The sequence below is a fragment of the Neomonachus schauinslandi genome, chromosome 16, assembly GCF_002201575.2.
Source record: "Neomonachus schauinslandi chromosome 16, ASM220157v2, whole genome shotgun sequence".
In the NCBI taxonomy this organism is placed as follows: domain Eukaryota; kingdom Metazoa; phylum Chordata; class Mammalia; order Carnivora; family Phocidae; genus Neomonachus; species Neomonachus schauinslandi.
In genome coordinates, this window is record NC_058418.1 from 15,282,409 (window position 1) to 15,298,810 (window position 16,402).

At 37.6% G+C, this 16,402-nt stretch overlaps 2 protein-coding genes across 2 annotated transcripts in view; one reads left to right on the top strand and one right to left on the bottom strand.

Annotated features, from left to right (window-relative positions):
- The window catches only part of LOC110590109 (zinc finger protein 14 homolog), a 525,303-nt gene that overhangs the window by 250,470 nt on the left and 258,431 nt on the right, over positions 1-16,402 (bottom strand). The gene's annotated exons all lie outside the window — the stretch shown is intronic.
- LOC110590101 (zinc finger protein 382) overlaps positions 1-16,402 on the top strand; it is a 382,742-nt gene that overhangs the window by 28,050 nt on the left and 338,290 nt on the right. Inside the window, exon 5 of the mRNA XM_044922194.1 lies at positions 4,422-5,990. Within this exon, the coding sequence (XP_044778129.1) occupies positions 4,422-5,990 (1,569 nt within the window). The remainder of the gene's footprint in view (positions 1-4,421; positions 5,991-16,402) is intronic.

Sequence of the window (16,402 nt, forward strand, 5' to 3'; positions counted from 1 at the left end):
TATCATTCAGGGTTTTGTATTGAGAGTTGGTTTGCCCTTTACTTCTTCCAAATCAGAGATTATCAGTTGCATGCTTCCTCTAGCGTGCAGTATCCCTTCTACTCTCCTATGTCAACAGACTGCTTCAGCTCAGGTCATGATCCTGGAGTCCCTGGATCGAGTCCCGCATCGGGCTCCCTGCTCGGCAGGGAGTCTGCTTCTCCCTCTGACCCTCTCCCCTCTCATGTGCTCTCTCTCTCTCATTCTCTCTCTCTCAAATAAATAAAATCTTTAAAAAAAAAAAAGATTTTATTTATTTATTTGACAGAGAAAGACACAGCAAGAGAGGGAACACAAGCAGGGGGAGTGGGAGAGAGAGAAGCAGAGCAGGGAGCCTGATGCGGGGCTCGATCCCAATATATATATGGATATATTTCTCAACTTTGGCATTGCTGACATTTTGGGCCAGATAATTCTTTTTTTAGATCGGAATAATTAAAGATTTTATTTATTTATTTGACAGAGAGAGACACAGCGAGAGCGGGAACACAAGCAGGGGGAGTGGGAGAGGGAGAAGCAGGCTTCCCGCTGAGCAGGGAGCCCGACGTGGGACTCGATCCCAGGACCTTGGGATCATGACCTGAGCCGAAGGCAGTCGCTTAACCAACTGAGCCACCCAGGTGCCCCTGGGCCAGATAATTCTTTGCTGTAGGGGACTATCCTGTGCATTGTAGGATGTTTATGTAGGGTGTAGAATGTTTAGCAGCCTCTGTGGCCTCTATCTATTCGGTGCTGGGAGCACCAATCCCCTTTCTCCCCACTTCCCCAAGTTGTGACAGCCAAAAACGTCTCCAGATCTTTCAGACATTGCCAAATGTCCCTTGAGAGCCCAAACTGATATCTCTCTCCCTCCCTCCCTCCCTCTCTCTCTCTCTCTCTCTATATATATATATATATATTAGTTCCAAACAACAATACCAATATTACTAATAATGAAAAAGACTACTGGGGTGCCCGAGTGGCACAGTCGGTTAAGCAGCCCACTCTTGGTTTCAGCTCAGGTGGTGATCGCAGGGTTGTGAGATGGAACCCTATGTGGGCTCCGCACTCAGCGTAGAGTCTGCTTGAGATTCTCTCTCCCTCTCCCTTTGCCCCTCCCCTGCGCACGTGAGTGAGCGCTCTCTCTCTAAAATAAATAAATAAATCTTAAAACAAAAAAAAAAGAAAAGAAAAGGACTACCGAATGTAGTTTAAGATTTCTTTGGTTGTTTTTTTTTCTCCCTTAGGGTATAGTCAGACTACTGTGTTTAAAGTCACTTGAAGTGATTATGGCCCTAACTTCATATATAGATTTACTCTTTTCCATTTGTTTTCAATTTTTAAGAGCTATTTTGGCTTTTTTCCTCCTCTTTTGATTTAACTTTTTTTGTTGTTATGTAAAACATTTACATGATTCCAATGTCAAAACTATAAAACAGGGGCGCCTGGGTGGCTCAGTCGTTGAGCGTCTGCCTTCAGCTCAGGTCATGATCTCCGGGTCCTGCGATCGAGCCCCACATCGGGCTCCCTGCTCCGCGGGAAGCCTGCTTCTCCCTCTCCCACTCCCCCGGCTTGTGTTCCCTCTCTCGCTGTGTCTATCTCTGTCAAATAAATAAAATCTTTAAAAAAAAAAAAAAAACTATAAAACAAGTCAGCGATGTCATGCTTCCATTCAGGATATATAAATGGAAAAAATCAATGTGCAGAGCAGCATTTAGAATATGCTACCTTTTTTATAAAGAGTGGGAGAGGCATGTGTATGGATATATATATGGCATATGTATATGTACATATGTAAATATGTATATATTTAATATATGTATTTTAAAAGAATATAAGAATAACCCCAAAATTAATGAAAATGCTTACCTGCAGGCAGTGGAGGAGGAATCAGTATTTCAGGGATAGGATGGAAGCTAGTCTTCTCTGAATATGCTGTTATTTGGTAATTTCTAATTATTATCAACTTGATATTAATAAAAGATGAGGTTTAGTACTCTTACACCACCACCACCACTTCCCCTTTCCTTTTTTCTGGATATAGCTGTATCACAGTTTTTGGTTTTTTTTTAAAGATTTTATTTATTTATTTGAGAGAGAGAATGAGAGACAGAGAGCATGAGAGGGAGGAGGGTCAGAGGGAGAAGCAGACTCCCTGCTGAGCAGGGAGCCCGATGTGGGACTCGATCCCGGGACTCCAGGACCATGACCTGAGCCGAAGGCAGTCGCTTAAGCAACTGAGCCACCCAGGCGCCCTGTATCACAGTTTTTGGCTAAATTGGTTTTCACTGCTTACTTTGTTCTTTTAGTTGATATACTGTTATACTGAGCCAAGAAATGACTATTAATTATATATCCTTACATAGATTTTTGTCATTCCTGGAGTTACTACTTGCCTAATTTTTCTGTTTGCTTTGTTTTCTATATATTTTTAATTGTAATGAGACTTTCAAATCTTTGTTTAAATAGGGAATTCATCAGTGTCACTAGTTTTCCTTATTTTGGTGCATGAAAGGATAAAAAAGAAATTCTAAACATCTAACAAATTTTTGGTGCTTTTTGAATAGAACCTAGGAGTTTTTTGTTGAGTTGCAAATGCCAGTTCTAGAATTCTAGTTTTGTGGGTCTTTTGTTTTTAATCTTCTCAACTCCAACCTGGAGGTAAATGCCAGCTTTCATGAGGGGCAAGCAACAGAAAGGGATTGGAAATCTTACCATTCAATATCGACAAGTTTACATAATTCCTAGGTTTTTAGTATGAGGCTTCCTTTACATAAGCTTCATTTGTTCCTAAGTCTAGAGCCTATATAGTTCATTTTCTCTAAAGAGTAAGCTTTCTTTTTCCTGCTCAGGTTGTGGATACATGGCCACTTCCTGTGTGGGTTGTGTGGGGGGTGGGGAGGTATTGGTGAAGATGCAGTTACAGAGAAAAGAGCTTATTAGCAGCTAATTTAAGAAGGAAGGAATTTATATGAAGGTATTAAATGTCCTAGAGAACCTTTGGGAGGACTGAAGGACCAACTATAGGATAAGCTTTTAGGAATGAATCTCAACGTCATATCAGAGAAGTCAGCTGCTAAGTGAGTTCCTTTTCCCACTATGATCAAGAAATTGCTTCTGATGGGGCACCTGGCTGGCTCAGTTGGTGGAGCGTGCAACTTTTGATCTCAGCGTTGTGAGTTCAAGCCCCACGTTGGGAGTAGAGCTTACTTTAAAAACAATGGGGCACCTGGGTGGCTCAGTTAGTTATGCATCTGCCTTAGGTTCAGGTCATGATCTCAGGGTCCTGGAATCGAGCCCTACATCAGGCTCCCTGCTCAGCGGGGAGTCTGCTTCTCTCTCTACTGGCCCCCACCCCCTGCTTGTGCTCTTTCTCTCTCTCAAATAAATAAATAAAATCTTAAAAAAAAAAGAAATGGTTTCTGATTGAACCAGGGAAATACCTCTATAACCATGAGCTTCAGAACCTTACCACTTCTGTTGTAGTATTTAGGTAAAATGCCTGTTTTATTTCTAATTTTAATTCATTTCTGAATTAAAATGTTGTATGATTAATCTAAATCACATCCAGAGCCCTACATGCAAGTGTGTCCAGGAAATACAGTTATAACTCACTCTTTGCAGGATGGAAAAACATAGGATGAGGTTGGAAACATGTTACTTAAGCAAATCCATAATACTTGCCTCAGGGAGTGTAAGTGTTCCCTATTCAGACTTTAAATTAATCCTCTTCAGACATCTCTCTACCTTTTAAGTCCCTGAATTCTCTAATTTGTTAGCTTTTCCAGTGTTTTGTGGCTAAATCACTTTGTTGCTTGACATTTGTATCTTTGCAGTACTTTAACTTCTTAGCTCTGCCATTAGTTAACAGTTCCCTATATGCCTTTCATCTCCCTTCTTTTGTTGAAATCTCTTGTTTACCCTTCTTTACACTCTCATTCCTTTGTTCTTGCGTGGATTTGACCTTTTATTTTTTTACTGTCATTTTAATGGAATTTTAGGGAGGAGAAGAAATAAACATATACATTCAATCCACTGTGTTTAACCACAAATGTTAATTTTATCCTCTGGTCATTTTGACTTCCTATCCAGTCATTTGTATCGTCACCCTTTCATCTTAATTATTCTGTTCATGTTACTGATTTCTGCATTGTATATGCATACTTTTAAAAGCAGTCAAAGCTACTTAGGCCTATCAATGTCAGTTTTCTCTCCATAATATTTTATAGGAGTTAACCTCTTAAAACTTAGAAACTAGGGTAATTTGCAGTTTGGATTTTTTCATATTGGGAGGCTAGAGTCAACATAAAAAATCAACTCCATAGGAGCAAATTTCTGAAATGTTATTAATAGTGTAGTAGCAAAAAAATTCAAAAGTAATAATTTTTGGTCCTCCATTTTAGAAGTTTGGGAAGTTGATGAACAGATCAAGAAGCAACAGGAAACACTTGTGAGGAAAGTCACATCCATCTCCAAGAAAACTCTGATTAAGGAAAATGTCATTGAATGTAAAAGAGTTACAAAAATATTTCCTTTGAGCTCAGATATTCTTACTTCAAGACAAAACTTCTTTGAATGTGACTCACTTGATAAGGGTTTAGAACATAATTTAGATTTACTTAGTTATGAGAAGAACTGTGTAAGAGAGAAAAACTATGAATATAGTAAGTACGGGAAGCCTTTTTACCATTGCTCATCCCATGTTCTAACCCCCTTTAAGTGTAATCAGTGTGGACAAGACTTCAGTCATAAATTTGACCTCATCAGACATGAGAGAATTCATGCTGGAGAGAAACCCTATGAATGTAAGGAATGTGGAAAAGCTTTCAGCAGGAAGGAAAATCTTATCACACATCAAAAAATTCATACTGGGGAAAAACCATATAAATGTAATGAATGTGGAAAAGCTTTCATTCAGATGTCAAACCTTATTAGACACCAGAGAATTCATACGGGGGAGAAACCTTATGCATGTAAGGATTGTTGGAAAGCCTTCAGTCAGAAATCAAATCTCATTGAACATGAGAGAATTCATACTGGAGAAAAACCCTATGAATGTAAAGAATGTGGAAAATCCTTCAGCCAGAAGCAAAACCTTATTGAGCATGAGAAAATTCATACTGGGGAGAAACCTTATGCATGTAATGAATGTGGTAGAGCCTTTTCTCGAATGTCATCTGTTACTCTACACATGAGAAGTCACACAGGGGAGAAACCCTATAAATGTAATAAATGTGGAAAAGCCTTCTCTCAATGCTCAGTGTTTATTATACATATGAGAAGTCATACAGGTGAGAAGCCCTATGTGTGTAGTGAATGTGGGAAAGCGTTCTCTCAAAGTTCATCCCTTACTGTACATATGAGAAATCATACAGCTGAGAAACCCTATGAATGTAATGAGTGTGGAAAAGCCTTCAGCAGGAAAGAAAATCTCATTACACATCAAAAAATTCATACTGGAGAGAAACCATATGAATGTAATGAATGTGGGAAAGCTTTTATTCAGATGTCAAACCTCATTAGACACCAGAGAATTCATACTGGTGAGAAACCTTATGCATGTACAGTATGTGGGAAAGCCTTTAGTCAGAAATCAAATCTCACCGAACATGAGAAAATTCATACTGGAGAGAAACCCTATCATTGTAATCAATGTGGAAAAGCTTTCAGTCAGAGACAAAATCTCCTTGAGCATGAAAAAATTCATACTGGAGAAAAACCATTTAAATGTAATGAATGTGGTAAAGCCTTCTCTCGAATCTCATCCCTTACTCTTCATGTGAGAAGTCATACAGGGGAGAAACCGTATGAATGTAATAAGTGTGGAAAGGCCTTCTCTCAATGCTCATTACTTATTATACATATGAGAAGTCATACTGGTGAGAAACCTTTTGAATGTAATGAATGTGGGAAAGCATTCTCTCAAAGAGCATCCCTTTCTATACATAAGAGAGGGCATACAGGTGAGAAACGCCGAGTGTACTAAATGAGGGAAGGCCTTTTCTTAAATTCAACCCATGCTTTACTTTTGAAACATATTGGTGTAAACTTAAAAAAATGAACAATATCTTTATGGAAAAACTGTAAAGCTTCACTGAAGGGCATAAGACTTGAATAAATCGAGAGAAATACCATAAATGCAGATGGAAAAACCCAATATCATAAAAATGTCAATTCTCCCAGAATTAATCTATAGACCTAATATAGTTCCAAACATCTTATACGAATTTTCTAGGATCTTTACAAAATGATTCTAAAATTCATGTGAAATGGAAATACCTGGATTGCCGAGACAATTTTGAAAAAGAAGAGAGAGGACACATCTTCTACTGTATACTACACAAAAGTTACGGTCATTAAATAGTATGTGGTATTGGAGCATGAATAGGTAAATAAACAGATATTACAGAATAGAATGCCTAGAAATAAATCAGTGAATATACGTGAATTTGGTATATATTAGACATGATATCATGAATCAGTAGAGAAGTGACAGCCAATGAAATTTGTTGGAGTATTTGGTTCTCCATAGTAGGGAAAAAATAACTACATGCAACCCTACAACATATAAAGAAACAGAATTCCAAAGGATTTGAACTGGAATGTGAAAAGCCAAACTGAAGTTCTTGGAAGGAAATACAGGATGTTGTCTATGACTTTGAGGCAGGGAAGCATTTCTTAGAAGACAAAAGGACCCTGTAGTTCCATTTCTGTATATTCATTCTAAAGAAACTCACAAATACCCATAAGAAATATATATATGAATTGAAAACAAGCTAATTATTGATGGGGTAATGGGTAAATAAAGTGTGATATAGTCAAATAATAGAGTAGTATACAGCAGTTAAAAGTAATAGAGTAGATCTGTATTTTGTAACATGGATAGTTATGTAAAACAGTGTAGAGTGAAAAAAAATCAAGATCCCCAAATGAAACATTGTATAATGAATGACATTCATGTAAATTGAAATTAAATCATAAAGAACAGTACTCTGTTTTTATTATTGAAATATGTATGTATTTAAAATGGACTGGAGGGGAACCTGGGTGGCTCAGTCGTTAGGCGCCTGCCTTCGGCTCAGGACATGATCCCAGGGTCCTGGGATCGAGCCCTGCATCGGGCTCCCTTGCTCCACGGGAAGCCTGCTTCTCCCTCTCCCACTCCCCCTGCTTGTGTTCCCTCTCTCACTGTGTCTCTCTCTGTCATATAAATAAATAAAATCTTTAAAAAATAGTAATAATAAAATTTAAAATAAAATAAAATAAAATAAAATGGACTGGAAGGGTACATACCAAATTATTGTTAGTATTGTCTCTGGCAAGAGATTAGGTTTGAGGGTGTTGATCAAAGGGGGCTTTAGCTTTATTTGTAATTTTTATGCCTTAAAAAGGAAGATTGATAGCATATAAAATCTTAATGATATACAGTGGCAATATGGATGTCTTGTCTTATGGTGTTTTTTGTAGTTATTTCTTAAAATTTATGGGCTAGGGGAAGCCTGTGCCCATAGAAAGAATATTATGATGGATCCATATGCCCTATCAGATCCTGAACTATTTTATCAAATATATTTCCAGAAAATTAGTAATTAGAAGTAATAGTCCTATTTACTGTATGTAATATGAAATTAGCATACTTTATCAATCTTATACTTTTTACATTTTAACATTTCTAGAATACATATTCATCTTTCAACCAATTATGTCTTAGATTTAAGTAAATATGTAATTATCAAGAATTTGAAAATCAGATGGCAGTGTGATACATCAAGTATGATTTTATTTACCATTTTAGGGCATCATGGTCTACTAATGATCCCTACTCTCTCAGTGTGTCTCACATTATTTGGCAATAGATTTGTTGGATTCATAACTAACTAATTAGTAATGTATTTAGAGTCATTGTGGAGAGAGTAAGATTTTCCTGAGAAACTGACTATGTGACATTAATTTTCTTGCCCTGTAAGTTTCCATACAACCAGGATAGACATTAATATCATTTGTTAATCATTACATTTTGAAACGAGAAAGCCTTTTATTTTCTTGAGATGGCCATAAGCAATTTTGTAACATAGCTTCACTTTAAACCTACAGATCATATTATTCCTTTTACAACCCTTAATTTATATGACCTATCTCATTTTGGTTGGAAGTGGTAGTGGTCTCAGACTCTGAGCAGTAATAACAGAGTTCCTCTAAAAGGATCTCATTCTCTATAATGATATATGAACAAACCCTTACTTAAGGTAATGTTTTATTACAGCATCTCTGCAATATTACTTGATATACAGAAAACCATTAGTGCCTTTATAAAAAGGAGATTAGAATTGGGGCTATTGATCAGAAGGGAACTTTAGCAATGAATGTTTAAATGTTAACTAAATTTGTTTGAAGGTGATTTCACAAAACAAAATCTCAAACTACAGTTGTGATATATAAGCATGACTGTATCAATCTTGACTTTTATTAGCTTTTTTAAAAAAGCTAATTACAGTTATAAATTGCAGGGACTGATTTTCGTGAAAACAACAATTTACCAAAACTTAAGTATCTAAATGAGTATTGTCATTTTATAGTCTCTTCTTTATAGTAGGTTTTATGCTAAGTCCAATTTTGCCAGCACACCTAATTTTTGTAGACTTCTTTTTTAAAAATTAGTTTTCAAAGTTCATATGTTATCTGCATAACAAAACCTGTGTCTGATGAGGATGTGCAGAAATTGGAAACCTTGTGCATTGTTGGTAGGACTGTAAATTGTACAGCTCCTGAAGAAAACAGTTTGGCAGTTCCTCAAAACGTTAAACTTAAGATTACCATATGATTCTGCATTTCTCTACCTAACTAGAATCCAGAAGAATTGAAAGCGGGGCTCAAAGTGATCCTTGTACACCAGTGTTCAGAGCAGCATATTCAGAACAGTGAAAAAATGGAAACAATCCAATTGTCCAGCAATGGATGAATGGATAAACAAAATGTGAGATAGACATACAATGGAATATTATTCAGCCATACAAAAGAATGAAATTCTGACCCATACTACAATGTAAACTTAAACCTTGGAATCGTTATGATAAGTGAATTAAGCCAGACTTTTATGTTCTTTTATGAAGAAAAATTGTATGATTCCACTTATATGAGGTAACTAAAATAGGCAAATTCATAGAGAAAGTAGAATAAATAGAGATTACTGGGGTGGGGAGGAAGAAATGGAGAGTTATTGTTCAGTGGGTACATCAGTTCTGTTGCAGATGAGAAAATAGTGATGATGATTAAATAACATTATGAATGCATTTAATGCCACTTGTACACATAAAAATTGTTAAAATGTTAAGTTTTATGTTATTTATATTTTAACACACATGCACATACACAAGTTTAAAAATACCCTATTTTGTAATGCCAATATCTGAAATATTTGAGTCATTCTCTATTGATAACGTTTTCTCTTGATTCTTTCTCACCTTTCCTATATTTTTGCTTATGTAGTAATTTTGATTGTATACTGAACATTGTGAATGATATGTTGTAGAGATTCTCAACTTTGTTATAATTTTCTCGAGAATGTTGACTTTTGTCCTAAAAACAGTTACCTTGGCTGGACTTAAAATCCCGTCTCTCTCCCCTCAGAAAAGTAATAGTTGAAATATCTGCTCTTCTTTCAGTCTTCTAGCTGTTGATTTCTATAGACTGTTTGGAGTTTACATAAATTTGTGAGGTTCAGGCATCAGTCAAAGATTTGGGCCAAATTTTTATGTAGATGTTGAATATGTAGCTCCCTCCTTTCTGGGATTTAACTCTTAATTTTTAAACTACTTTAGCAGCCTCAAACTTCATCCTCCAACTTCTCAGGCCAATAAGACTGTGGCTTTCTACTTGCATTTAGCTACCCTATGCCACAGAGGCTGGGAAATACCATTATGTGATAATCTGTATAAATATTAATGTCTCACAGTATACTTTTTTTCCAAAGGTCAACTCCCCTTCAGTTTTTTGCCTGTTTTTAGTTGTTCCCCAATGCCTTCACATTGTGGTGCGCGCGTGTGTGTAAAATATATGTAGTCTAGGGTTTATTATCTTTCATGGTAGTCTGAAATAAGGTAGTTTGCCACTACTAAAAGTGGAACTAGAAGATGACATTTGAGCAAAGGAGGTGAGGGAATGAGTCATGGAGGGATCTGGATAAAGAACACTTAAATATAGAGAACAGAAACTTCAAAGACCCTGCAATGGTCGAGGCACCTTGGTGACTCAGTGTCTGCCTTCAGCTTAGGTCATGATCCTGGAGTCCTGGATTGAGCCCTGCATCAGGCTCTCTGCCCAGCAGGGAATCTGCTTCTCCCTCTTCCTCTGTGGTCTCTCTCTCTCTCTCAAGCAAATAAATAAAATCTTACCAACAACAACAAAGATCCTGCAATGAGAGCATGCCTGACATATTCAAGGAATGGTAAGGAGTAGGACACTATGGCCAAAGTAAAGTAAAAAAGAAGACAGTAGTAAGTGATGAAGTTTAGAAAGAGATTGAGGACCGGATTAAGTAGTACCTTGAAGATGAGTCTGGGAAGGAATTTAAGTTTTGTAAAAAATGGAAAACTTTAAGCAAAGAATTGACACAATCTGACTTATGTTTTAAAGGAATTGTCATATAGGATCTAATAGAGAGTAGAGGAGGAAGTGTGGAACCAGAGATACAAATCAAGAAGCTTGAGGTAAATAGTCACTTGAACCTGGGTGATAGTGGCTGATGTATTGAAAAGTAGCAAATTTATTGAGATATTTTCAAGGTAAAACTGTAAAGACTTGGCCGATAGGTTTGGTGTGGTTCATTAGAGGAAGAGAAGATTTTTGGCCTAATCAACTTGAAAGATGCAGTGTCCATCTGTTGAGATGGAAGAGCTTCAGGATGAGCTGTTTCGAGAGCCTAGATTTCTGAGCACAGGACTATACTACACAGTTAGATAAATGGATCTAGAATCCAGGGGAGAAGTATGACTAGAGATACACTTTCATGAGTTGTTAGAATATTCATTGTAGTTAAAGCCAATGGACTGGATCAGAAGAGATCTAAGGACTGACCTGTGGGGAGAACTCCAGCATTTAGAGGTCAGAGAAATAAAGACAAAGTAGCATAGGAGACAAGAAAGTGGAGCCAGGGAATTAGGACAAAAATCCAAAGAGGGTAATGTATTGGAAGCAAAGTGAAGAAAATGTTTTAAAAAGGAGAAAATAATGAACTTTATCAAATTTTGTTAATTGGTCAAATAAAGACAAGACTGAGAAACTGACCGTTGAGTTACTTAGCAATGTTAAAGTCATTGGTGACCTTGACGAGTAGTTTAAGTGGTAGTAAGTAAAAGTCTAAGAGTAAAGAGGTAAAATGACTAGTGATGGGAGACTTTACAATCTCTCTGACTGATCAAGCAGACAAAGGTTATTAGGCTTATAGATGATTTGAACAGCACAATTAACAAATTTGATCTATTGGTACATATCTACAACATGCAGCTGGCAATGTCAAAATACACATTCTTTCCAAGCAAACATGAAACATTTATGGAAGTTGACCACTCAGTATCAATTTCACTGGTGTAATTTAAGAAACAAAGGAAGAAAAAAAGAAACAAACCAAAAAACAGACTCTTAAATACAGAGAACAAACTGGTGGTTGCCAGAAGAAATATGCGTGGGGAAAACGGTGAAATAAATAAAAGGGATTAAGAGTACAGTTATGATGAGTACTGAGTAATGTATAGAATTGTTGAATCTTATTGTACACCTGAAACGAATATAACACTGTATGTTAATTATACTTCAATAAAAAAACAAGTATCAACCAAATATCAGTAAATGATATCTTAAACTGCATTCATCACATTGCAGTTAAACCAGACATCTGTTACAAAAAGCATAGGACCTCTCGGTGTATCGGAAAACAAGAAAGTTATCAAAGACTACTGGGGTCATTCAAAAAGACATAGGAGTCAACTTGAAAGGACTCCCACTGGCCAAAGATAAGATAATTTTAACAAGGAAAAGACTAATGACTACAGAAGATTGAAATATAGCAATTTGTAAAAATCCATAAGATCAAATAATGCTGCAAGAAAGCAAGAAATCAAAACTCATTTTTTGCCACTAGTGGTAGTGGTATCAACTCCTTATACTGAAAACAAGGGGGGCGCCTGGGTGCCTCAGTCGTTAAGCGTCTGCCATCGGCTCAGGTCATGGTCCCACAGTCCTGGGATCGAGTCCCACATCGGGCTCCCTGCTCGACAGGAAGCCTGCTTCTCCCTCTCCCACTCCCCCTGCTTGTGTTCCTGCTCTCACTATCTCTCTCTCTGTCAAATAAATAAATAAATAAAATCTTTTAAAAAAAAAAGTGGAAAGATCAGATTCACCTCTGGTCAATCTCAGCCTCAAAGTAGAACAATGAAATATTATGTACTAATTGAAGTTATATAAAGACAGAACCAATAATTTTTAAAAATCTAATCAAACATTTAATTTCATTCAATTAATAATATACATAAAATGTAGAGAAAAATTAAATGATGCCATGGGACACTGGGTGTCTCAGTCGGTTAAGCATCTGCCTTTGGCTCAGGTCATGATCCCAGGGTCCTGGCATCAAGTCCCGCATCGGGCTCCCTGCTCCATGGGGAGCCTGCTTCTCTCTCTGCCTGTCGCTCCCTCTGCTTGTGCTCACTTGCTCTCTCTCTCTCTCTGGCAAATAAATAAAATCTTTAAAAAAAAAAAAAGTTAATGCCAAAAAGAAGCAATCAGGCAAGTCCCAAATATCATATTTTCTTTAGTACAACTGACCTACTCGATTGATTAAGGCAATGACATGAAAAGAGGAATATTCTAGATTAAGAGAGACTTGAGAGACAATAATCAAATGCAATGCATCAACCCTATTTGAGTACTTTTTTGATGAAAACAATAGCAAAAAGATATTTGTGAGTGTAGTGGTAACTTACTGCATTTTTCTGACGACTAATGATATGAAATACCTTTGTGTATATTGTTGGCCATTTAGATACCTTCATTTGTGGAGTGCCTGTTGTAGTCTATTGCCCATATACTTACTGGCTTGTCTGTCTTTATTAATCTGTGGATATATGTTCTGGATACATATCCTCTGTCAGATGTATGCATTATTTTCTCCCAGTAGCTTGATTTTTTACTTTCTTAATGGTGTCTCTTAACAAACAGAATTTCTTAAATCTTAGTGATGTCTAATTTATCAATATTTTTTCTTTTATGGTGAATGCTTTTTGTGTCCAGTTTTATAAATCTTTGCCTGTGGTGGGGCACCTGGGTGGTTCAGTCGGTTAAGCATCTGCCTTCAACTCATGTCATGATCCCAGAGTCCTGGGATCGAGCCCTGAGTCGGGCTCCCTGCTCAGCAGAGAATCTGCTTCTCCCTTCCTTCTGCCCCTCTCCCCACTCATGCTCTCTCTCATGCTCACTCTTTCTCTCGAATAAATAAATAAAATCTTTAAAAAAAAAAAAAGAGGGGTGCCTGCGTGGCTCAGTCGTTGGGTATCTACCTTTAGCTCAGGTCGTGATCCCAGGGTCCTGGGATCAAGCCCTGCATCGGGCTCCCTGCTGGGCGGGAGGCCTGCCTCTCCCTCTCCCACTCCCCCTGCTTGTGTTCCCTCTCTGGCTGTGTCTCTCTCTGTCAAATAAATAAAATCTTTAAAAAAAAAGAAAGAAAGAAAGAAAGAAAAGACCATCCTTTAACCATTGACTTTAACTATTGAATTTTAGTGGTTTCTAACCAGGTATCTAAATATACTCAATCTGTTTCTGGACTTTCTGTTCTGTTCTATTGATCCACTTACTTATCTTTGCACCTAACCACAGTCTTATTTACTGTGACTTTAGAACAGTATTGATATCTGGTAATATAGCTTCTTCATTTTTCCTTAGTTATAAGGATCCTTTGCATTTCTGCACATATTTTGGTTTCCACAGTTTCCACAAAAATTGTGCTGAATTTTTTATTGGGAGTACATTGAATTTATAGATCAATTTGAATGAAAATTGACATCTTATTAACAATCTTAAAATCAATGAATGTGGGGAGTACCTGGGTGGCTCAGTCGGTTGGGCTTCAAACTCTTGATTTCAGCTCCAGTCATGATCTCAGGGTCATGGGATTGGTCCTCCCCTTCAGGCTCCCTGCTTGGCACAGAGTCTGCTTGAGATTCTCTCTCTCCCTCTGCTTCTGCCCCTGTTTGCATGTGCTCTCTAAATAACTAACTAAATAAATAAATAAAATATTTTTTAGAAATCAATGAATGTGGTCTATCTAGGCCACCATTCCAGTACAGATGGAGAACGCATATCAGGCCAATGAGGAAAGAAGGAACAGCTGAATCAGTGGAGCAGGAAAATTTGGTATTTTATTTGCCAAATGATCAAGTCTGACCTTCAACAATACACAGAAATAAAGCCATGTAGATGAAGGATTTTAATGTTAAAAATAAAACTTAAGGGGCACCTGGGTGGTTCAGTTGGTTAAGCATCTGCCTTCAGCTCAGGTCATGATCCCAGGGTTGTGGGATCGAGCCCCACATTGGGCTCCCCACTCAGCGGGAAACCTGCTTCTCCCTGTGCCTGCCACTCGCCCTGCTTGTGCTCCCTCTCTCTCTGTCAAATAAATAAAATCTTCAAAAAAAAATAAATAAATAAAACTTAAGTGGTGCCGGGGTGGCTCAGTCGGTTAAGCATCTGCCTTCAGCTCAGGTCATGATCTCAGGGTCCTGGGATTGAGCCCCATGTCAGCCTCCCTGCTCAGTGGGGAGTCTGCTTCTCCCTCTCCCTCTGTCCCTCCTCCTGCTTATGCTCTCACTCTCTCTCTCTCAAATAAATAAATAAAAATCTTTTAATAAAATAAAATAAAATAAATACTGGTAAAAAAATCTAGTTGAATATCTTTTAGACATTGGGTAAGGAAATATTTCTTAAATAAAACATATCAGTTATTGATTAAAAATGAAAGAACTGATATATTTGGCCATTTTAAGTGGTCATCCATCAAATGAATTTTTTTTTTAAGTAGACCCAACATTGAGCTTAAACTCATGACCTTAACTCATGGTTTAAACTCACAATCAATGGGCGCCTGGGTGGCTCAGTTGGTTGGGCGACTGCCTTCGGCTCAGGTCATGATCCTGGAGTCCCTGGATCGAGTCCCGCATTGGGCTCCCTGCTCGGCAGGGAGTCTGCTTCTCCCTCTGACCCTCCCCCCCTCTCATGTGCTCTCTCTTACTCTCTCTCTCTCAAATATATAAATAAAATCTTAAAAAATAAATAAATAAATAAATAAACTCACAGTCAAGACCTGAGCTGAGATCAAGAGTCAGATGCTTAACTGACTGAGCTACTTAGGTGCCCCTCAAATGAAATTTTAAACCAAAAAAAAAAAAAAGTTATAAATTAGGAAGATACAGTTGCCATACATATAACTGATAAAGAATTGATATCAAGAATATATATCTATTTTAAACATTTCTAAAATCAGTAAGAAAAGCAAAAACCCAATAGGAATATTGACAGGAAACAAGCACACATTTAAAAAAAGTGTTTGAGATCAATAAATATATGAAGAGATGTTCAATGAAATTAGGGGTGGGGGAAATGCAAGTTCAAAAACCACAGCAAAATATCATTTTACATCTCTCAACTAGGAAAAGTTAGTCTAACAATAATGTATTAGTCAAGGCCTTGCAAGAAATAGATGGCCACTCAAATTGAGTAAGTTGAGTAGAGGTTATTAAAGGAACTATTTAGGGGTGCCTGGGTGGCTCGGTCGTTAAGCGTCTGCCTTCGGCTCAGGTCATGATCCCAGAGTCCTGGGATCGAGCCCCACATCAAGCCCCGCATCAAGCCCCGCATGGGGCTCCCTGCTCTGCGGGAAGCCTGCTTCTCCCTCTCCCACTCCCCTGCTTGTGTTCCCTCTCTTGCTGTCTCTCTCTCTCTCTTTGTCAAATAAATAAATAAAATCTTTAAAAAAATAATAAAATAAAGGAACTATTCATAGAAATGTGGCTAGAGTATAGAGAAACCACAATATCCTGAGGCAGAGATCCATTATTACCCAGAATGTGAGAGGAGTCGGGGGAGGAGACTACCAGAACCCAGAAACAGAGATGACTCTGTGGAAAGGATGCTTGTTAGAAGCTGAGACCTGTAGTTGAGGGACAGAGCCAAAACCACACTTCCACAGGGACAAAATGGAGGTGGGGGATAAATACCTCATTCACTCTCTCTCTCTCTGATCTCCTGGTAGCCCTCCCATTGGATGAATGCAACTAGAAACCAGAAAAAAAAGTTACAAATTAGGAATATGTATTTGCTATACACATAGCTGACATTG